Genomic DNA, 24360 nt, shown 5'->3' with positions numbered 1-24360 from the left:
CAACTCCTTTAGCACCCTCGGATGCAGTGCATCCGGCCCCATGGACTTGTGCTCGTCCAGCTTTCCTAAATAGTCCCGAACTACTTCTTTCTCCACAGAGAGCTGGTCACCTCCTCCCCATACCGTGCTGCAGAGTGCAGCTGTCTGGGAGCTGACCTTGTCTGTGAAGACAGAGGCAAAAAAAGCATTGAGTACACTAGCTTTCTCCACATCCTCCATCACTAGGTTCCCTCCCTCATTCAGCAAGGGGCCCACACTTTCCTTGACTTTCTTCCTGTTGCTAACATACCTAAAGAAACCCTTCTTGTTACTCCTAACATCTCCGGCTAGCTGCAACTCCAAGTGTGATTTGGCCTTCCTAATTTCACACCTGCATGCCTGAGCAATACTTTTATACTCCTCCCTGGTTATTTGTCCAATCTTCCACTTCTTGTAAGCTGTTTTTTTGTGTTTAAGACGAGCAAGGATTTCACTGTTAAGCCAAGCTGGTCACCTGCCATATTTACTTTTCTTCCTACACATCGGGATGGTTTGTTCCTGCAACCTCAATAAGGTTCTTAAATCGGAATGAACTAGTCATTGAACTGAACTAGCTGCATCAACTGAAATGAAGAAAATACTCTTTCTGCACCTGCAGAAGAGGCTATTGCTGCCAAAATCTGGCTTAACATTTCAGCAAACTCTGGACCCAGGTGCTTAGCCAATGACTTCCAACCGTTCAGTGGTTTGATTTCCTTTGAAACTTGGCAGTAAACATGGACTTCTTAATGTTTTTATTTAATTTAAATTAGTTTAAAGCAATTTTAGGCCTTAATATAGGTTGTCATACTTTCAAATTTAATCTCCAATTGGCTTGTTTTTCAAAAAATAAATTTGCTTTTAATTTACATTTAAAAATCCCATTTAAATATTTAAAAAATCCACTTTTTGGGGTTTTGGGTTTTTGGTTCGAAACAACCGTTAATTTTTATTCACCTTGATTTTAGAACTACTTAATTCATGAGAATCAAACTGCTCATATTCAATTAAAGGAGAGAAGGCAGCAAAAGTCATCGTATCAATCATTTGTTGTGTATTATTTCCTCAGTTTTAAAAGAGGGTATGTAGGCCCAGCTAACAGGAGCAGAAATGCTGTGTCTGTCCCTGAACCAGTAGCAATTGCACAGGATACTGCCACAAAACCTACATTTTATTGACAAATCATCTAAGCCATGCCTCTTCTGGTCTTCTTGTTTTATAAGTTTCAGATCAACAAAACCTTCCCCCGACAGTCACTGCCCATGTGGAGCGGCAGGCAGAGGAGCCCGAGCAGTAACATTGTGACATCAGAGGTAACTCAGCCACCCATCACTCACTCCAATAACCCTGAGCATAAACCCTAAACCTGCTGCCTGCCTCGGTAATCTCTCCCATTGAAACCTGCAAGTTCATTTGCTGACTCCTTTATAACCAATGGGGTTGAATTATGCAAATCACCTGCAGAGAGTTAGCACTGACTAGCTGAGTTAACTCTTAAAGTCACAATGCCCCTGAACTCACAGAACCAATTTAAGGGGCATGGTGTGGAAACCTGGCTTTTGTGGTGATGGTGTTTTCCAGTTGTCATCAAAATCATCAAGGTTCTTCCCATTGATGCCTAGAAATTCCCTGAAATTTTGGGATCAATTGGATGTGATCTTCAAAAATTATCGCGTTACAGAGAGACAAAGAAATGCCATTGAATTGAGCGTTAGGCCTCACTGCACTCAGCCAACAATGACCTGAGTCTCCTCCCTATTCATTCAGCAATAACCCCAAACTCGGCCAAATCAGTGTGGAGACTCTCAGGGACTGGAGACTGAGCATTCTCAACATATGGCCAAAAGACAGCAGTAATCACCATAGGAGATCACTCTGGTCTAGATCTTTCAGAGCACTATTCCAGCCCCACCTGTTTGTGAGGACCTCCTACAATGATGGCTAGGGCACAGTCCCACCCTCCTCAGGAAGAAGAGCAGCAGAGAGAAATGGAACAAGAAAAAAGAAAAGAGGAGATAAGAGGGAAGGAGGAAAAGGGAAGCAAAAAGGGACAAATTCCAAACACCCCAAGTGAGTCACAGATTCATAAATCCCAAGGCCAGAAGGAACCACTCTGATCATCTAGGTGCTTTGGGTTTCTGCGGGGGAGGGGGAGGGGGAGGCAGAAGGGGAAGGGCCTCAGGCACAAGGGAAGGAGCTGGGGGTTAGCCTCCTCGGGTGGCCAGGTCACCGGCCGCCCATGGTGTAGCTCCAAGAACTGATCCCCACAGGACCCTACTAGAAAGACACCCGCTCGACAATAATTCCTTATTTACAATTACATTTTGAGCCAGTTACTAAGGGAAAGAGGCCTATGTGGGACATTTTTCTGCCAACTTAACCTGTATTTTCTGAGCCTAGAGCTCGGCTGGCAATGTCGGGATCAGACTGAACAGGTTCCCAAACTCACTGAGAATCTTACTTTCCACACAGGTGATGTCTGTTTTCTAGAAAATCAACACGGAAAGAAGAAAACCCCCAAAGAAGCTCCTCCTCAGCACTCAGTGCATGACCACAAATCCTCTCTTAGTCCTCAAGGAAAGACGGTGAGAAGGAGGCTTCCTGCAGCAAGGCTACAGGGGTCTCCAAGGTTCCCCTACCCTGCATCCCTGTCCTGCCTGGCTGATGTCAAGGGAGCTCTTTGAGGTCACAGCCTCCTCACCACCTTTGCCCAATAGACTGAGTTCTTGCCAAAAGCCCTTGTGAAGTCACTGCCACACCCACCTCTGCCTTGCAGGACTGATGTCTGCCCCTAGCCAGCCCAGTGGAATGTTTGAGCTATTGATTCTGGGGAGCAAGCAGACTACCCAGTAAAATAGCAGAGTCTGTGCCTTACCCTACACTGAGTTTTTCATAGATTCATAGATTGTGTGGCCATTAGATCTTCTAATCAGGCCTCTATTTCACAAGCCATGAAATTTCACACACTTACCCCCATATTAAGCCCAATAGCTTGTGTTTCACTAAAACACACCTTCCAAAAAGACAACCAGGTGTGATGTGAGGCCATCAGGAAAAGAGAATTCACCTCTCCCTCTGTAATTTGTTCCAATCACCCTTACTATTATAAATTTATGCCCTACTTCTAATTTGAATTTCTCTGGCTTCAGCTGGCAGCCATTGGTTCTTGTTGTGCATTTTAGCTAGAATGAAGAGCACTTTGGGACTCATTAGCTTCTCTCCATGAAGGTATCTATAGGCCATAATCAAGTCACCTCTCAGTCTTCTTCTGTAGCTAGCCATCTTGAGATCTACTTGCCTCGAGACATGCGGTTCAGGGGTTTCAGTGTGGAAATTAGGGAGTTGAGGCAGACCTGGACATGCATAGCAGCTGCAGTGCAAACTTACCCTAAGAGGCAGAAACCCTTATACCCAATTTCCTATATAGGGTTCACAACTAGTAGCAGGTATGTGACCTACACCTACAGCTCCCAGTTTTGAAAGACTGTAAGATGTGGACTGGGACATGTGCATGCACCCCAGGACTACTGCCCCGTTAACCTAGGATTCAAGGAAGTGACACGGCGAACACAAGTAGTGAAGTTTAGTTGCACAAGCCAAATAAATCCTGCTCCTGGAAGCTGCCAGCTCCTCTGGCAAAAATGCTGGAATTTCTGAATTTCATAAGAAAGATGGAGGAATTAGTGAAATATTCCAGGTGCTGCTCCAAGTATCCCAAAGAGTGAAAAGAAGCCCCAAGTCCACAGGTTGGCAAGGCAATGGAGAACACCACTGCTACTTTTGCATCACAGGCTTCTTACAGACTTGGATCCAACTATCTGAAGGACCTTCTTTCTGCTTCTTATCCTTCCTAGCATCTGCAATCCTGCTCAAGCCAGCTCTTAATGGTACAGCCAGCTTGTTTTAAGTCAATGGGTAACTGGGTATTTGCATATTAGCCATTAATCTCTGTTTTAATAAAAATATTGAAGACTATTCCATAGGTTCTATAGTACTAAGGAATTGCCAGCATTGTAGCTATATTTTAACTGATTTTATTTTTATCCTACCTTGTTTTCTAAACTGTTCAATGGGGCCCCCAAGCACTTTAGCGTAAGAGGACTGTTTTTTTAACAACATTCTTGGAAAGACTTGTATTCAAAATAAATAGAACAAAAGTAATGTAATTTTTCATAATTCATTTTTTCAGTTATAGTACTTTGTATATTGCTAGTCATGATAATTACTGTGTCTAGATACCATAGATGATAAACTTTTTAAGTAACTCATAAAAGTATAGCAAATATTTCTGCAGAAACGCACTTTGTGTACACATATTTGTCTGCATGGAAACTGTATTATAATCTTACTAGGGTCTGAGCCATGTCTGTTTACATAAGTAAAGCATTGAGTACACTGTTGGTATTCAGTAAATAAGAGCAGTATGCTACTATCAGCAATTTTTAAACTTCCACACAGAACAGAACCAAAATAGAAGAGCAACATGTTCAATTCAGGAAAAAAAGGTTTTTTTAATAAATAAAATATAATCAGAAATGTGGTTTTGGGAAGATGAAAAAAAATTATGTATCAAACAGTTTTAATTAAAGACTACACATTATTGAACACACCATCCAATCCAATAAAACTTTCAGGAAACAAAACAATTACAGTACTCACCAAATCCATGTTTGCTTTATAAATATATATACACATATATGCAAAGAAATATAAGGGGAAAAAGTCGCTTTTCATTAAAGAAAGGAATAGCTCAGGCTCTGTGTACTCAAAGCATATATAATTGGCTTGGCTCCTGAGGACCTGATTCACCACTTCATTCTGGTAAATTATCTCCTGTGAGAACAAGAGAAACACTACATGTGTGTCTTTGGAGATGATTTCAACATTATTTAAAGGAAAATTGTTTCTTATTAAAAACTCTTCTCTTTATATATAATCTTATTAGAGAAGTGACTCAAATAATTTTAAGCTTATGATTAAGCTACATTTTAGTCATGGTATTTTTAGTAAAAGTCATGGACAGGTCATGGGCAGTAAACAAAAATTAATTGCCCATGACCTGTCCATGACTTGTATTATACACCCCGGACTAGGCCCAGGAGTTCTGGAGGTGCTGCAGGGGGCAGCCCGGGGGGCACCGTTGGTGCTGGGGGGGAGGGGTAGGAGGCGGTGCACAGCCCGGAACTCCTGCTGATGCTGGCGAGCGAGTGGCGGCGTTTGACCCAGGACCCCCATTGGTGCTGGGGGGGATTGGCGTGGCTGGCAGGCTCCCTACCTGGCTCCATGCCTCCCCAGAAGTGGCAACATCCCCCCCACCTCAGCTCCTAGGCGGAAGTGTGGCCAGGCAGCTCTGCAGCTCCCTTTGGACAGGGTGTGGTGTCTGCAGGCAGAGGCAGCACACAGAGCTGCCTGGCCACACCTCCACGTAGGAGCTGAGGGATGTCACCACTTCTGGGGAGCCCCCGGGGAAAATGCCATCCAGAGCCCTCACTCCCTCCCTGACAGGGCGGCTGCAGAAGTCATGGAGGTCCCGCAAAGTTATGGAATCTGAGACTTCCGTGACCTCTATGACAAACTCGCAGCCTTATGTAGGATAATGTTCATGTGCCACAAATAAACATATTGCTAAACTGTTATCACTTTAATTTTCATTAAAGTTAAGCTTCCTAATTTTATAAAATGGTGGAACTGCAGTTCAGTTTCTTAGAATGATGGGAATGTGGTAAAGCTTCCTATACAAGACAGTGATACTTGCTTTTTTAATGTATCTGGCATTTCCCTTCCTTCCTAGTAGTTATCTTTTTAATGAACATAGGTGGGAACTGCTATTTCACCACACTTTAAGACAATTTGCTTGGATACTTCTTAAGACCCTCAAAAACTAGAAGTAACCTTGATGTCAAAATTAAGGAAAGTAACTCAAAGGTATTAAATTGTATATACAAAAAAGCTTAGGAAATGTGAGTCCTGCTAAATGTATATAATGTACATTTTTGTGAAAAGCCAGTATTTATAAATGCACTGAAGTGCCCCGCCTTCTCAAACCAATTACAAATAAAATCCTTTACATACTTTTGATAAGTAACATTAAAATCTGACCCTTCCAAAAAGAAGGGAGGGGGGAGGGCAGGGGGAAGAGTATATATTGAGTAAAGCTATATTGCAAGTTATTTATTTTTATTATTGCCTTTGTTTCTCTCCCAAATCAGTGGGTGAAGCACCCTTCTTAAACAAAGAATAGGTATCATTTGGCATTGTAAGTTTATGCACAACACGTGTTTTGGACTTAGCTCAACAAGTGACTATCAACTATCTAGTGATAATGTTTTCTCACAGGAGATTTACCATATTTTTTAAATTTGAGAACCCTAATATGCCAGTTTGTCCTGATTGTAAGATTATGTATTTCATGTTTTTCTGAGGCAGATCACAGGTGATATGTGTCAGTACAAGCAAGCAAGAAGTTAACATAATAAACCTGTGTCCCCTATCGTCATTATTTTGTGTTACTTGAAATCCTACTGTTGCCAGCAAAGGACTTGGCTTAAAGGTGATAATTTACTAGAGATGGTCACTCCTTCTACTGCATGGTTAGAAATCAGTCTTATATTCTAATAATGGGGATGTGATAGTGATGGTCATCCTCAGTCAGAAGAGAGACTTCCTGCCAGTCCCTGTGATACTCCTCTGGAAAGTTTACTTGGAACTCTTCAGTGTTAAACTTATACAGTCTGTAGACTCTTATCTTTACTTCAAGTAAATATCCAAGAAGAAACATTTCAACCTAAGGGGGGAAAAAAGATGTAAACATTTGTTTATAGAGTTATAAGAAGGAAACTGGGGGGGGGGGAACATCCCACACTTTAATCATGCTCTGATGTTTAGTGTAAGTCATTTAACTTGTTTACTTATGTAATAAGAAGAGTGGACTAGGAATTATAACTGTGGGAATTTCCTACAACCAGAGCTGATAAGTACCCAAAGGAGATCTCTCTCAGAAGGGCAAACATACTTTCTAAAGTGGCCTATCTGGAAAGCGTCTATTAAAAAAACAAAAACAAAAAAACAGGTGCAAAAGGTGAAATAGTTCGAACATGCAGGGTATTGTCATCTAAAAATCATGTTATTTTACATATCAGTGATATCACTGCTATTCGTAATTTGTATAAATAATTCCCCAAGACATTCTGGAGAAACTTAAAAGCCCCCTCCCCTTTTAACTGCTTTTTCCTCTACAAAAAAATTGATTTTTTTCTTCACAACAAAATAATTCTATTGTAGATGATGTATTAAATAGAGCTGAGCAAATAGCTGATTTTTTGATTGAACTGGGAAAAAAAAATCAGTGTCAAACCAAAACTAAGTTCTTTTCTCACTGAAAAGAAAAAGAAAAATTATTTCGGGTCAAACAAACTGTTTAGAAAATGTTGATTAGAAATGACATTTTGTTCAGAAAACATCAAAACAGTTCATTTTAAAAAGTCAAAACAAAATGATCTGATATTTCCAACCTCTGTCTTCCAGTTTCTGTCTGGCTGAAACTGTTCGCCAAATTCTACCTGAATCTGCAAACAGCTTAGGTGCGCTAAAAACAATGCATTTTCCACCCAGCCCTAGTATTAAAGTATACTAGGAACATCAAGTCAATGAATAAGAACTCAAAAGTATTCCCAAACCCTAATCCTTCAGAAAACACGGACTGCTAGAACTCATTTTTTATTCACACCATTACCTGCTCCAGACCACCCGTGTCCCCTATGGAATTCAGATGATTCATCATGAAACTCAAAGGGTCAGATGACGTATCACGAGCAAAAAGGAGGCTAAAAAGGATGGGTACACGTTTCTGCTCATTCTTCATCTGTTCATAGGCTTCCACAACTTGGTAAAGCATGATGAATTTTATAGCCTCATACAGCTTATGTTCCTTGCTTTCATCAGAGAAAAGGATATTGCACATGTTTCCTCTTTCGTCGTGGTCTTTAACACCACTTATTTCAGTCCACTACAAAGCAAATACAAGAAATTCAAATCAGCTGCTTAACTCATCACTAATAAATGTTTTTTGTGTTTTTTTTTAAATGGAAACTATTTTTTTGACAAAGATTAAAAAAAGAATAATCACTGGGTATCAATAACCATTATCATAACTAAAGTAAAAATAAATGGAAGAACTGAATGGCTTTTAGAGACTGGCAATGCAACTCAGAAGTCTTTCATGTCACTATTTTGAATCCACCCGAGGTTGTTAGTTACAAAAAAATAAAGGGACAATACCACCAGAACTATTAGTTTTGAGGCTTGATCCCTCATTGTGTCTATGAAGCTGATTTGATCAGGAGGCTCAAAAGACCAAAACTGATTAATAAAGAACTCTGTCAGCATTTAAAAGGACACTATGGAATGTAGAGTGAAACCAGACTGAAAAAACATTCACAGGGACCAGTGCATGCCTGAAAACAGATGTGCCTAAATTGCCATTATGGAATTGCAGCAAGTTGGGTAAGACAGGCTGTTTGTTGTTTTAAACTCTTCCCCGCTCCAATGCTTAATTCTAGTTGTATACTTTGCTTTTAAAAGACTATTGGTCACTGTATCATTGATCACAGGTTCCCAAAGGGAAGAAACAGGTGTCTGAGACCCAGTTGGGATAAAAGAGAGGAGGTGTTGCCTTGCATATCAAAGATGTACACACTTGGAGTGAGGTTGAGATGGAGATAAGAGACAGACTTGCGGAAAGTCTCTGGGTAAGGAAAAAAGTGGTAAAAAACAAGCTTGATGTCATGATGGAGGTCTACTATAGGCCAACATCTGTTGGGAAAATAACACAACAGAGAATAAATTACCCAACAAGTTCTTGGAATGCACTGGAGACAAAAAATTTTTTTTCAGAAGATGGATAAAGCTACTAGAGGAGAAGCTGTTTTAGATTTGATTTAGACAAATACAAAGGAACCAGCTGAGAATTTGAAAGTGGAAGGCACCTTGGGTGAAAATGATCATGAAATGATAGCGTTCATGATTCTAAGGAATGTTAGGAGGGAAAACAGCACAATAAAGATAGTGGAATTCAAGAAGGCAGACTTTAGCAAACTCAGGCAATTGGTAGGTAAGATTCCATGGGAAGCAAGTCTAAGGGGAAAAAACAGTTCAAAAGAGCTGGCAGTTTTTCAAAGATACCTTTTTAAGGGCACAAGAGCAAACTATCCCACTGAGTAGGAAAGATAAGAAATATGGGAAGAGACCACCCTGGCTTAACCAGGAAACCTTCAATGATCTGTAACTCAAAAAAGAGTCCTACAAAAAGTGGAAACTAGGTCAAATTACAAAGGACAAATATAAACAAACAACACAAGTATGTAGGGACAAAATTAGAAAGGCCAAGGCACAAAATGAGATTAAACTAGCTAGAGACATAAAGGGTAACAAGAAAACATTCTACAAATACATTCAAAGCAAGATGAAAAACCAAGGACAGGATAAGCCCATTACTCAATGAGGAGGGAAAGACAATAACAGAAAATGTGGAAATGGCAGGAGTGTTGTAAGCAAGACACGAGAAGTAATTCTTCTGCTCCACTCGGCACTCATAAAGCCTCAGCTGGAGTATTGTGTCCAATTCTGGGTACCTCATTTCAGGAAAGATGTGGACAAATTGGAGAAAGTCCAGAGGAGAACAACAAAAATAATTAAAGGTCTAGAAAACATGGCCCATGAAGAAAGATTGAAAAAATAGGGTTTCTTTAGTCTGGAGACAAGAAGGCTGAAGGGAGACATAATACCAGTTTTCAAGTACATAAAAGGTTGTTAGAAGGAGGATGACAAAATTATTCTCCTTAACCTCTGAGGACAGGACAAGAAGCAATAGGCTTAAATGGTAGCAAGGGAAGTTTAGGTTGGACAGTAAGAAAGAATTCCTGTCAGGGTGGTTAAACACTGGAACAAATGGTCCAGGGAGATTGTGGAATCTCCATCATTGGAGGCTTTTAAGAACAGGTTAGACAAACACCTGTCAGGAATGGTCTAGTTATTAGGTAGTCCTGCCTTGAGTGCAGGGAACTGGACTAGATGACCTCCCGAGGTCCCTTCCAGTCCAACACTTCTATGATTCTATGATAAGTACTGTAATAAGAACCCAAAATCACAAGCTTCTGCCAGGCAAAGAGACCAACAAGCCCTGACGTGGATGCTCTCTGAGAGATCTGAACGGGGGCAGAGGTGTAGTCATCCCTGTAACAAGTGACAACAGGGTCTTGAAAGATATAAGATAATTTGCTGGTAAAGACAAAAAGATATACCGTAGAATTAAAAATGAACATGTAAAAACCTAAATAGTGATGGCCAACAGCTACAGGGACATACTTATGCCCATACTTAAATCCAGTCCATACCAGTAACATCTGACAGATTGCACAGGAGCAATGTTTTGAGCAGAAAGCCAATACTTCTGTGACAGTAAATGGTTTCCCTTTTCAGTCTCATTCCCCCCTTCTAACATTTTTTCCATTTCCTAAATATTCACCTGTGTCTTTAATGTTTCAATACATTTACGTAATTTTCCAAACACGTTGGCGCCTGTGTATCTTTCTGGTCCAAAACTATATTGCTGGATCCAGTTGCAGCCTTGTGAATACAGAAGCTTTTCGGGGAGCTATAAAAATATAATAGGGGAGAGATCACTATTGTAACAACAAGCAGAATATACTATTGTAATTAATTTAGGTATAGAGAAGGTATGTTTTAAATGATAAACCACATCCTGAATAAGACTAAAACCGAGCTTACAGTTTTAAAAAAGGAAAGGTTACTTACCTCGTGATAACTGGAGAGTCTATGAGATGTATTGATGTGTAGTGCACTTCAGGTACTCATGAGCTCCATCCGCCCAGAACCAGAGAATTCTTCCTAGCGGTGTCTGCTTGGTCTGTGCATGTGCCCACTCTCTCCTTATGCTCCTCACCGAGGGTATAAAATGGGCTGCTGGACCACCCCCATCTCAGGTCCTTCTCCACCGCAAGGTTCCACAACGGGATTCGAGGCAGTGGGAATAGAGGGTAAGTGGTGCATGACACATAAGAGCATTTCAAAGAACTCCAGTTACTACAAGGTGAGTAATCTTTCCTTCTTCTTCAAGTACTTGTCATTTGTATGGTGCACCTCAGATGATTTACTACCCAAGGAGGTGGATGCCCGCAGCCTTGCACCACTACAGAATGCAGGACTGGCCTAGCCCGGGAGGCATCCAAGTCAGATGCTTGCACCAGAGCATGGTGCCTCACAGAGATGTGTACCAAGCCCCAGGTCGCTGCTCTGTAGATCTCAATGATCCTTGACATTATAATCAAAGAGGCTGATAAAGGAGGTGCTGTTGTCATCATGAACAGGTCTGACTACCAAAAGGAGGCTGCCAGACAACTCTCCAATACCAAATTCTACAGGCCACTTCCCTCAGATTCCACTGAGGAATACAGTAAGAAACTGCATCATCTACTCAGGACACTCCCTACACTAACACTGGAACAAATCAACATACCCTTAGAGCTCTGACCAGGGTTATTCTATCTACTACCCAAGAGCCACAAACCCGGAAATCCTGGATGCCTCATCATCTTGGTCATTGGCACTCTCACTGAAGGACTGTCTGGATATGTGGACTCTCTACTCAGACCCTATGCCACCAGCAGTCCCAGCTATCTCTGTGACACCACTGATTTCCCGAGAAAACTACAATGCATTGGTGACCTTCCAGAAAACACCACCCTAGTCACCATGGATGTAGAGGCTCTCTACACAAATATCCCACACGCAGATGGAATACAAGCTGTCAGGAACAGTATCCCTGATGATGCCACAGCACAACTGGTTGCTGAGCTCTGTGACTGTATCCTCACACACAACTATTTCAAATTTGATGACAATATATACCTCCAGATCAGTGGCACCGCTATGGGCACCCGCATGGCCCCACAATATGCCAACATTTTTATGGCTGACCTGGAGCAACGCTTCCTCAGCTCTCGTCCACTCACACTCCTTCTCTACCTATGCTACATTGATGACATCTTCATCATCTGGACCCATGGGAAGGAGAGACTGGAAAAATTCCACCATGATTTCAACAGCTTCCACCCCACCATCAACCTCAGCCTGGACCAATCTACATGGGAGGTCCACTTCCTAGACACCACGGTGCAAATAAGTGACGGTCACGTTAACACCACCCTATACCGAAAACCCACCAGCCGCCTTGCCTACCTTCATGCCTCCAGCTTCCATCCCGGACACACCACACGATCCACTGTCAATAGCCAAGCACTGAGGTACAACCGTATCTGCTCTAACCCCTCAGACAGAGACCAACACCTACAAAATCTTCACCAAACATTCTCAAAACTACAATACCCACACGAGGAAATAAGGAAACAGATCAACAGAGCCAGACGTGTACCCAGAAGCCTCCTACTGCAAGACAAGCCCAAGAAAGAAACCAACAGAACTCCACTGGCCATCACATACAGTCCCCAGCTCAAACCCCTCCAACGCATCATCAGGGATCTACAACCCATCCTGGACAATGATCCCTCACTTTCACCAGGCCTTGGCTGGCAAGCCAGTCCTCGCCCACAGAAAACCCGCCAACCTGAAGCATATTCTCACCAGTAACTACACACCGCACCATAGTAATTCTAACTCAGGAACCAATCCATGCAACAAACCTCGATGCCAACTCTGCCCACATAGCTACACCAGCGACACCATCACAGGACCTAACCAGATCAGCCACACCATCACCGGCTCATTCACCTGCACGTCCACCAATGTAATATACGCCATCATATGCCAGCAATGCCCCTCTGCTATGTACATCGGCCAAACTGGACAGTCCCTACGTAAAAGGATAAATGGACACAAATCAGATATTAGAAATGGCAATATACAAAAACCTGTAGGAGAACACTTCAATCTCTCTGGACACACAATGGCAGATTTTAAGGTGGCCATCCTGCAGCAAAAAAACTTCAAGACCAGACTTCAAAGAGAAACTGCTGAGCTTCAGTTCATCTGCAAATTTGACACCCTTAGCTCAGGATTAAACAAAGACTGAATGGCTTGCCAACTACAAAAGCAGTTGCTCCTCCTTTGGTGTTCACACCTCAACTGCTAGAAGAGGGCCCCATCCTCCCTGATTGAACTAACCTCGTTAACTCTAGCCTGATTCTTGCCTGCATATTTATACCTGCCTCTGGAAATTTGCACTACATGCATCCGACGAAGTGGGTATTCACCCACGAAAGCTCATGCTCCAATACGTCTGTTAGCCTATAAGGTGCCACAGGACTCTGCTGCTTTTAATGATCCTTGAGTGAGACTATCCAAGCTGCCTGGGCTTTTGTCGAATATGTTCTTATACTGCCCCCAACAGGGATCTCATTCAGCTTGTATCAGAGTACCGTGCAGCTTGAGATCCACTTTGACAGCCTCTGGTGGAAATGGCCTCTCCCATCATCCTCTCTGCAAATGAGACAAAGAGTCTAGGTGACTTCTAGAACTGCTTTGTCCTCTACAGGTAAAAAAGCAAGAGCTCTAGGTGCATCCCAGGAGTGCCACTTCACTTCTTCCCTTGTGGCGTGCGGCTTGGGGGAGATCACAGGTGACTGGATGCTTTGGTTGATGTGAAAGTCAAACCTCACGTAGTCTCATGGACACCTTCTCCTTGTGTTATTCTGTGTGGGGGATCTGCCATGAGCACCCCTAGTGTCCCTTCTTGTCTGACATTATAGTGACCAGAAACTCCACCTTCATGGAAAGGTGCTGCAGGGAGCACGATGCCAGTGGCTCAAACAGTAACCCCCTCAGACTGAATAAGACTAAGTTTAAGTCCCAGGCTGCCGCAGGCTTCATCACTGGAGGGAAGTCCCTAACTAAAACCTGCAGGAACTGGGACGTAAACGGGTGTGAGAGAATAGTGTAGCTGCCCACTGTTAGGTGGAATGCACTGATGGCTGCCACTTGGACCTTCAGAGAGCTGAGGGACAGCCCTGAGGATTTAGAAGATAACAGGTAGTACAACATGTCTGGCACCCCTGAATGCAAGGGGGGAATTCCCAGTTGATCATACTACATCACAAACCTCTTCCATTTTATAGTGTAGCACCTCCGGGTAGAGTTTTCCTACAACTACTCTGTAAGGTCTGCATGTCAGCCAAACAAACTCTCTTTAGGCTCAACATCCATCCAAATACCACACCCTCAGGGGCAGCATGGATGGGTTGGCAAGTCCTCCCATCATCCTGCGTCAAGAGGTCTCACACCACGGGAAGTGCAGAGGACCCCGAGCAAAGAAGTGCAACAGAGTATGGGTACAAGAACTGACAAGGCCACCCCAACACCCCAATGCCATGAGAATGACTTGCAGCTTGTCCTGCCTGATCTTTCTTAAGTACCCGTGGTCACACAGGGATCAGGGGAAACACATACTTCAGAGCCTCCAAGCACCACATGAGGAAAATGTCACCCAGAGAGCCTGAGCTGCAACCCCTCTGTGGAGCAGAACTCCCTGCACTTCTTGTTCAGATCTGACACAAACAAGTCTGTTATTAGGTGAACCCATTCTGGAAACACCACCTGCAGAGTCAGGCCATGAAACTCCCACTCATTCTTGCTGCACAAGTGTCTGCTAAAGGAGTCAGCCAGGGTGTTCTGAAACCCTGGCAGATTGACTGCTCAGGACAATGTTCAGAAGTATGCACCCATTCCAGACATGGATGGTCTCCACGCAGAGATGTGAGGATCACGCACCTCCCTGCTTGCTGATGTAACAGAGCACTGTTATGTTGTCTGACATCACCTGTACCGACTGGCCCCAAATGCAAGGGAGGAAATGCTTGGTCAGCCAAACCACCCTTCACCCTCCAGCACACTGATGTGGAAAATTCACCCCTGAGGGGACCACATTCCTTGGTCCATCTGCCCCTCCATGTGACTTCCTCTGCCTGACAGAGGTGTCTGTGGTCATAGTCCTAAGTCAATAGCAGAGAACAGGACATCCAGGCACACACCTTTCTCCTGTCTTCACACTGGCCAAAGCAGTCTACAACCCTTCAGGGAATGGAGACTAGCAAGTTCAGACTGTGTGGACACCATCCGTAGCCATGCTTGCAGGTACAAAGTGATTGTCTGGCAAATATGACACTGGATCCGGCCGCACCCTTATAGCCTGTGTCAGTTCCACAGTGAACTTGTCCAAGTTCACCCTGAGACCCAGTCTTCTGAACAGGCCCAGGAGTGTGTCCAGACACCTGCGCCTCCTGGCAAGGCTGCCTTTTGAGGGGCCAATCGTCCAAGTGGGGGTACAGTACTGGCCCCTGCCAGGGATAGAGAACTGCTACCACCAGCAGTACCATGGTGAACACCCTTTTGAACTTTCCGTGGCGCTGAGGAAGTGCCCAGTACTGGAAGTGCTGAAGCCCAGCAACAAACTTCAGGAATCTCCTGTGTGGTGGGTGGATGTTTAATGTGGAAATAGAGATCAAAAGCCATGAACCAATCTCCAAGATCTAGTGAGGGAATAATTGAAACCAGGGTGACCATCCTGAACTTCAGGCTGCAGATAAACTTGTTCAGCTCCCTGAGGCCCAAGGTAGGTCTCCATTCCCCTATGCCCCTATTTTCTTGGGGATGAGGAAATACCTTGAATAGAAACTCTTTCCCTTTGCTGTCAGGGACATCGGTTCTATCGCCCCTCATTGCAGGAGGGCCTCCACCTCCTGCTCAAGAACCCGCTTGTGAAAGTTGTCCATGAAAGAGGATGGAGAAGGGGGTTTGGGATTGGGGAGGGACAAAAACTGGATGGTATATCCCAAGATGACCTCTAGTATCCACCTGTCCGTCGTGTCTCTCTCCAGACTGTTAGGTACTAGGGCTGCCACACTTCAAAAGTTGAGGAAGAAACAGGGAAGGAGCCTAAATCCATTGGTCTGGTTGGTGCCTGGCTCTCAAGAGTCCCAACAAAACGCTGATTTGGGAGTGTGACAGACATGAAGGATGATTGCTCCTGGGCACTCGTCCTCTGCTTCATCTGGCACTTGTGGGGCAGTTCATACTGCCACTGGTGCTACAACACTGGCTTGGGCGGGCCTTAGCCTGAACTGTGGCTAGGTGGACTTGCGCTTCATAACGGGTGTGTAAATGCCAACCAAACTGACCATGGCTCAGGAGTCCTTTAGTGAATGGTGGGACTCATCCATCCTCATGCTAAACAGTTTGTTACTCTCGAATGGAAGGTCCTCCAGCATTAATTGCATGTCCTTTTGTATCCCTGATGAAGAGAGCCACAACTAAATGTCTTATTGCCACTGCCATAGACATGGACCTTGCCACAGTGTCTGCCACATTTAGGGCTGTCACGAGGGTGGATCAGGACACCAGCTTTCCCTCACTGATTAGGGCCTGAAACTGTTCCCTATTGTCCTGAGGTACCTTACTGATGAATTTGATGAGCCTATTGTAGATGTTTAAGTCATACTTGGCCATCAGCAGCTGGCAGTTCAGAATCCAAAACTGTAGGGAAGGTGAAGAGTACTCTTCCCTCCCAAAAGTCTCTTAGCCGCCTCTTTGTGAGGCATAGATCTGGCAGCTGCTGCCTACTGCACTCCGTTGCTACTGTCACCACCAGCAAGCTGGGGGCTAGCTGGGGAAAAAAAGGTATTTTGACCCCTTTGTGGGCATGAAATCTCCCTCCTCTGCCCACCTGGACACCACAGGAATGGTGGCCGGCATCTGGCAGAGTCTCTTACTTGGCTCGAGGATGGCCTTGTTAATTGGCAGCTCCACCCTGCTTGGGCCCAAGTTGTGCAGAATGTCCAGCAGTCTATGCAGACCCCCTGGGACCTCTTCCAGGGAGATGTGCAGGGTCTCCACCCCCTTCTTAAGCAAACCCTGGATGACCTTAGGGTCAACCAGGCACTGTGGAGAAGCTAGTATCACTGCTTCCTCTGGAAATAATACAGATAAGCTCACCAGTGCACTCTCCTCCTGCCCAGGCTGGTCCTCACCTTCTGAGGGTGTCACTGTTCCAGGGAGCCTGTGGAGATTCTTCCTCCCACAGGAGAGATTTATCTCCATGGGCTCCCAAGTCCCTCAGTGTGGGTACAAAACGTGATGGGTCTGTGGATCTTCCGGGCCCCACTACTGCTGCTGTGGAGCCTCATACCCCATCGTAGCAGTCCCCAAGATGATGGGTACCAATACATATAGGGTGAATGTTCCCTGGGACAGGAGTACTGTGACACTCAGAGATTCCTGATGCCTTATCTGGTCTTAACCCTCCTTGGAGAGTAGATTGGGGACAGGCCTCCTGTTCCTGGTACCTCCAGAGTCAAAGGATTTTGAGTCTGAGGACAACGGGGGATCTCTCAGCACCAGGAGGTGGCAAAGCCTTGTCTCATTTAGTCGACAGTACTGGCGAAAGTCTGGCTTGACCCCAGCTCAGCGATGGGGTACAGGCTGGTATTGACTGGCATGTCGGTATAACTGGGTGGTCTCTGGACAGCAACAGCAATCCCAGGTCTTCTCACCCAAGTCTTTTGGAGCCAATTGGGGAGTGGGAGGAGAGGCCTGGAACCAGCCAAAGCCACACTCGTACCTTCCTCACACCAACATACAGGGGGTCAGAGTCTGGAGCTGCCCTCATGGACCTATCCCTGAGAAACATCATGAGGCAGATCTCCCTGGACTGCCACATCCTCTGTGGAAATGACCTACAAGTTCTGCACTTGGTAGGGATAAGGCCTTCCCCCACATGGTCCAAAAACAGTCATGACTGTCATTTCCTGGGAAGTCCCCCTGGAAGTCCACAAAGCTCTTGAAGCCTTTGGCATATTCTCCCTGCACCAGAGTGAAGCTGGGGGGGGGGGGGGGAGGAGGAGAAGAGAGGATCACTGCACTACCCAAGGGGTGCCCAACAAGGGCACAAAATATACTAAGCTAAACTATTTTCAGGTAAAGGCTGAAAGGATGCATTGACCTGTGGCTCCATCCCAGACTCCAAGGAGTGAGGAGGAACTGAGAGGGCAGCGGTCCAGCAGCCCCTTCTTCTCCTCGGTGCAGAGCACATGCATGGACTGAACAGACACTGCTAGGAAGAATTCTCTGGTCCCAGGGTCACAGAGTGCATATACAGCCTGAAGTGCACTACAAAAAAAGAAAAGCACGCAAAAAGAAACCCCCAGTCATCTACCACTTTAGCTAATGGTAAAGCTCTGTTGACTCTCAGCTTCATAAGAACTTTTGTGGCATTTTCAATAGACAACCAGCCAGTAAAGAGCACAATGGGACCCTCATCCCAGACTGGGTCTCTAAGCACCCCCAGTGCAAATAGTAAATAATAATTCCTGTACAGTGGCAGGCATAAGGCTTAAAATGGGACCACATAGCTTATTATTATGCCTTATTAGCATGATAGAAATAGTCCTTATACCCATGTCCCCTCAGACATGATACTGTACCCACCCATCTCCCTTCATTTATTCTTGTACTCTTAAGAATAAGGGCACACAATGGACTTGATACTTGCTTCCACTTTTGCATAGTGCTTAATCTGTCTTGCTCCCTCCTGTACACTCTACTCACACTTGCAACGGCGTACAGCAGTTTTAGAGAAGTTATTGCTGGATCAAATCCTCCTTCTATAATAAAAGGACATGTAAATTTTATTTGCTTCAGCAACTGAAACATACCTTTAAAATGTCTCTCTCCTTCATCCATGATGGAAAATAAATGCCCTGGCTGAATACCTGAAACAGCACAGCTCTTAATGCACAGTAGTTATCTCTTCTGACTTGTCGTATATATTTAATATGGTGTCTCCAAAATAGTTCTTCATAAGCCTAAAAAAAGGCCAAAACAACAGGGAACAATGTGTATCTTAAATCCTAGAATGAACCAGTGAGACAAGTTAGCTTTCAGGCTAATTTCAACATGTCCTTAAGGGGCTATAAAAATTTTGTTTTCAGTGGAGTAATACTACTGACCTCAGTGGAGTTACTGCTGATGAACACTAGTACAAGGGAAAGTAGAAGGCCTAAAGACATTTGGTTTCACTATAGATGTATACACTTTCTACCAGTTTCAATATGTTTATACATGGCTGGACACTGTACTTCTCCAATTTCCATAATGATCTTTATGATCATCTGTTTGTGTGTATAATTTAAGTAATTTTTTATCCTCTCTCTCTAACTTGAAACTGATGTTTACTAGTTTATATGTTGTGAACAGGAGACAGCAAACTGCTATGGCCAAAAAGGTTTGATGTGGGGAATTTTTGTGGATTCACTGGTGCTGTCAGCCTAATACTAACAGTCCTAATCTTTGAGGAACATCTGCTTTGCAGGCACTCAGAGGTGCTAGGAATTTGTTATCATGGTGACTGAGAAAAAGATCACGACTTTTCTGCGCAGAACTTTATATGACAATGCCAGTATTTCAAAAAGAAAATTTGGATCCATATGTTAGGTTCATACCATATTGTTTTCTCTTCTAAAATTGTGTATCTAGCAATATACAGCAGATGGAGCCCTTCCATTGCAAAAATTATGCCACTGGATTACTAAATTGATTCTCTAACTGAAAATAGCTGGCACAAAATGCAAAATGGCACAAAATAACCCCAGTATTTATTTCACCCTCTGTGATCTCTGGGAAGTGCTTTCTTGTGTCTCTTTACCCATTACTGATACTATTTATTCATTCACTATTCATTTGCTGAAGATTTTATTAAAAATTGGTGCATACAACAGTAGCATAACTACTGACAAGCAGTTTGCAGTGGAGCAAACTAATTCAACACATTGTGTCTAGTCTATTTTAAAAAGACAGGGACTGGGATATAAGCATAACTCTTCACATCAGTGGCAATTACTAGGCTAAATCCCCATGACCCACTGTGATGGCCAAATATGGCTTCTAATTTCTAAAAGCATTTGTGCCCATAAAACATGTTGTTTGGCATCTTTTAAACCTGTAATTGACTATGCCAGCAAACTACAGGCCAGAATGAGACCACTGAAATTTCTGGCCTAATTCTTTGGTTGCCAGAAAAATAAAGGGACGATAAAGAATAACCGTTTAAACCCAAAATGCTTATGTTCCAGTATTCTGGAAAGCACAGTTATGTATTTTTAAAAAAAGACTCCCTTCCCCTCCAAACTGAATCAGAAGCAGTCCTAAGAACTGGCAGCATGCCAGTATTGCCAGGGTTTTAGTTGCTAGGTTGTTGCTCCCGACCACCACCTCTTTTCTAAATAGTGGGACGAGAGGGTCATTGCTACATTTCCAAAAGTAATGCTATTAATAGTCACATTCCCAGGTACACTTGTGCAAAAGGTCAAACAGCAGAAGTTTTCCCTCAGTATCACTTCATTAAATATTAAATGCAGTCTTGTTGAAATTATAGGAAGTGCCTAGCTCAAACCCACACATTTCCTGAAAAAAAAGTCAGAGTTAAGACACGTGAAACAATTTGTTACAGTAAGTAAACTCCACACACAAACCTTTGCAGAATGAGTTAAGGATAGGGTGAGAAGTCACAATGCTGTGGGTTTTGGTTTTAACTATACTAAAAGCCACATTATCTTGGTGTTTTGTGTTTAATAGCCTTTTTTCTTCCTACAAGATAACACTAGAAATAATCACTTGTCATTAAACTGATTCCAGTTCTTCAGACTAGTACGTTTTCAAAGAGGTTTTAATATATGGATTACTAAAACAAATTGTAATAGCATTATGTCAATATAATTGGGGTGTAATCCAGAGATTTGGCTATGTAATAAAATGATTATCTGAAATGTATTGCAGGTAGATTGTGTACATGTTGTTGTAGACTACAAAAACTCTCCTGTTTTCACTTTTTACAATAAAATAAAACCAGGTATAGGAGGAGTCATTGTGGGCCAACAGTAAAATATCATTGCCTCTCTTCCTTGGTCAGTGGTTCAGTTTAAAGAAAGGACAAAAGAGAACTGGTGCCTCTTTCTTTTTGGTTCTGTAGCATCAGGATGAGTTTGTTTTGGGGGGTAATTCAACATGTTGGCACTTGCTGCCAACATTGCTTGAATCCCACTGCAGTATTGCAGAAATTACTTCTCCCCACCATGTGCTGCTAGGACAGTTGTGGTGAGCTTAGGTGCTTGAGTATATACTTGGTTTATACATTTATGCATTTTGTTTTCATTTCATCGAAATGATCAATTAATCTTTTGTATTAATTTAGTTTAGTTTCTTTGCAGTTAGAAATTAGAAGCTCTGTAACTACTATTCCTCCTACAAAGGGATGTGAGCTAGTGAATCAGGTCCATTGCTTTGAGAACTAAAAACAAGTCTAGCCTGGCCAACCTGCGCTCAAGATCAGGACCCAAAGTTGGGGAAAACGGAAGTTGCTATATGCCACCTTTGTGTTCCCCCAGAGGTACTGGGGAATTAGTTTGGTCCCCAGTGCAAATTAGATCTGCTCAGGGCTACTTTAACTTCAACCACCTGGCCTGAGGATACCAGAGTATGCCTCCCAACACACCCCTACACCAAAGGGTAGCCAGCTCTTCTAGCTCTATGGCAGCCATGAATTCCTCCATGACAAGGGAATCTCCAGCTGCCCTGTTAGGCTAGCTCGTTGGCTCATTTTTCCTGGTAGAGCAGTGCAAAGAGGATGCATCAGTGCTGAGGATCTGGTCCACATTCTGAGTAATTCTTGCCTGTAAGGGTACATCTACACTGCAGCTGGAGGTGTAATGTCCAGCTCAGGTAGATGTACACGTGCTCACTCAAAGCTAGTGTGTGTACATCTACTCTAGCTGGTAATTATACCCCGTCTATATATAAAAGTGTGTACCTAAGAAGAGCTTCCCACCGCCCCTTTCTGAAATTCATTTGATCTCACACAGCTCATAACATCTGCCTACATCAAAATTGGATGGAATTTATTCTTTTTTTCAAAGCTCAATATTTTTTTCGAACTTTTTATACATAGATTCAACTTTAAAAACTCTTACCGCCTTCATCTGCTTGGCCTGCTTGGTTTCTCCTTTCCATTCTCTTGCACAATAACCAAGCAGATCAACTTCTGCCAGTACACTGAGGTTCTCTAAACCAAATTTAATTCACAGATTAGTTAAATATCTACTTTTTTGCATTTAAAAAGGAGGAAAGTTATAATGTAGATTGGTAACAAAAAAGTTTACTTTTGAATTTTCTCTGCAGATATCTACTCCACCTGAAATCCAAATGACAAAACAGCTGTCAAAAAGAGTTTGCAGAAAGTAAATATTTAATGAAAGAACAAAGATACAATTGAAAATGAAAGGCATCGTAATAAAAACATACCATTTCAACAGCTGTGCTAAGTATGCATAGAGCCTTCTACAATACCAGAGAGCAGCAAGGAGAAAAGACATGACTAATATTAGTTGTCTCTTTATTTTTTGCCACACAATATGTAAGGATTGGTTGACAGCTGTCGTCCAGGACTGCACTTCATTCCTCCCTGAAACAAAAATTAAAAAGTGAACAATATCTCACTGTTTCACACTATCTGTATACAACTTCTACTAATGAATTTATGTTGCCAAAAATTCAAAATGAGTCAGTCCTCAAAAACCATGAGATTGGCTTAAAACCTATGAGATTTTTAGAAATGATAAATTTGGGTGCTCATTTTAGTTATCCTCTGCTTTCTGAACCTTTTGGGTGCATTTGAGTCATGCTTTAAAGCTTTTCTCTGCAACAACGAGGGCTAGGAACGTACTTTTTTAATGAAAGCTGAGATTCTCAACTAATCACATGAATCCGGGAGATGGTGTTTTGAGAAAAACAGCAAATATTGTGAGACTCACAATCAAATTGTGAGAGTTGGCAACACTGGAGACCAGCAATAGGAAAACCAAGATGTTTTGAAAACTGATTGCTGGTTCTTGGGCATGTGCACCCATCGCAATGTCCTGTTCTGAGGCTTGGCCCTTTAAGACCAAGGGAGTTGTATTCTCCAGATGGAGCACAATATGGAGAATGATCAATTTAGCACCACGTGACTGGAAACCACACAAAGAAATATTCCTGGCTCAACATGGGGAAGATAAAGATTAATTTACGACCCTGAAGAAAGTTCCACCTTGACGATCTAGCAGGAGGTCTAGGGGTTAGCTACAGGAAAGGCATGAACTCTTATTTCCCAGCTGGGAGAAAGCAGGACAGCTCTAATACTCTGTATTATTTTTCTTTTTATCTTTTGTTAATAAAACCCACCCTGCAGAAAAGGACATGAACCGAGTGGCTGTAAAGTGCTTTACTCTACCTTCCTTGACTGGTGAATTTGCCACTGGCTTAGGCTTAGTACATTCCTATAATTTATGATTAACTATTGCTCTACCAATAACTGCTTCAAGTATTAACATATTTGCACCATAGGATCAACATATCTGTAATAATGAACATTAACCAACAACAACAACAAAAGCAACAGGACATAACTTCCTTGCGTTTTCATTTCGTACAATATTTTAAGCATCATCTGACTTTAAAAAAGGCTTCCCTTAATCATGAGGAACGGCCATTCACTGTTGAGTTCCTGAGCTGATTGCTTTCTTTCTATAGGCACCATGTGTTGGTCAGTGCCTTGTCTCTGCAATATGAATTGTGGGCCAGATCCTCAAACAATGTAAATCAGTGTAGCTTCCTTGACTTCAATGGACCTATGCTAATTTACACCAGCTGAGGTTCAGTCCCTCTGCCTTCAATCATGAGTTTACTTAATCTTTTGTGACTGATTTTTCCAAAATGTGTATGAAGTTCAAATTAATTTTGCCCGTTCACATACAGCTACCATGAGTGCATGAATCATTCAGATGTATGCTCATGTAATCCTAGTAATTACATGCACAATTGTGCACAAGTTCTTAGGTGAGCTATTGCACATATAAAGAATATTGAGGCTTTCGGAAACTTAGTGTTATGCTATCATTCAAAAGTTTTGCTACAGGATATAACTTTTAGGGTGTGTGGAAACAAGGATCATGTCTAGAATCACGCACTGAAATGTTTTCTTCCATTTGGGAAGAAAAAGAAGCTAATGAGTTTTAAAGGGTCTGTTGACTGATTTAAAGTACTCCTCCTTCTGCCAATCCCACCTGGGCTGAGTATGCTAGCACCCCAAACTCAGACAGCAGGGGGATGAGAGAAGGGAATCAGCCCTGTTACATCAGCAGACCAATAGAAGCCACTACTCAATTAGGTGAGCAACTTTGATTTGTATTAACTTAATTGTACTAGATCAAGGAAATTTGCCAATGAACT

At 43.0% G+C, this 24360-nt stretch overlaps 1 protein-coding gene across 7 annotated transcripts in view; it reads right to left on the bottom strand.

Moving 5' to 3' along the window:
* Window positions 1-5433: 5433 nt before the first annotated feature.
* Window positions 5434-24360, bottom strand: part of OTULINL (OTU deubiquitinase with linear linkage specificity like) — a 43405-nt gene continuing 24478 nt past the window's right edge. For all 7 annotated transcript variants that reach the window (XM_039526414.1, XM_039526421.1, XM_039526416.1 and 4 more), the window contains 7 exons: window positions 22396-22555; window positions 22254-22285; window positions 22065-22156; window positions 18756-18905; window positions 10541-10669; window positions 7751-8023; window positions 5434-6802 (listed from right to left, as the gene is read on the bottom strand). In XM_039526414.1, the coding sequence (XP_039382348.1) occupies window positions 6623-6802; window positions 7751-8023; window positions 10541-10669; window positions 18756-18905; window positions 22065-22156; window positions 22254-22285; window positions 22396-22555 (1016 nt within the window). In that variant the 3' untranslated portion in view covers window positions 5434-6622. The remainder of the gene's footprint in view (window positions 6803-7750; window positions 8024-10540; window positions 10670-18755; window positions 18906-22064; window positions 22157-22253; window positions 22286-22395; window positions 22556-24360) is intronic.

The sequence above is a fragment of the Mauremys reevesii genome, linkage group 2 (genome assembly GCF_016161935.1).
Source record: "Mauremys reevesii isolate NIE-2019 linkage group 2, ASM1616193v1, whole genome shotgun sequence".
In the NCBI taxonomy this organism is placed as follows: Eukaryota; Metazoa; Chordata; order Testudines; family Geoemydidae; genus Mauremys; species Mauremys reevesii.
The sequence above is the reverse complement of the archived record's forward strand: the minus strand, read 5'-3'. Positions and strand labels throughout refer to the sequence as shown.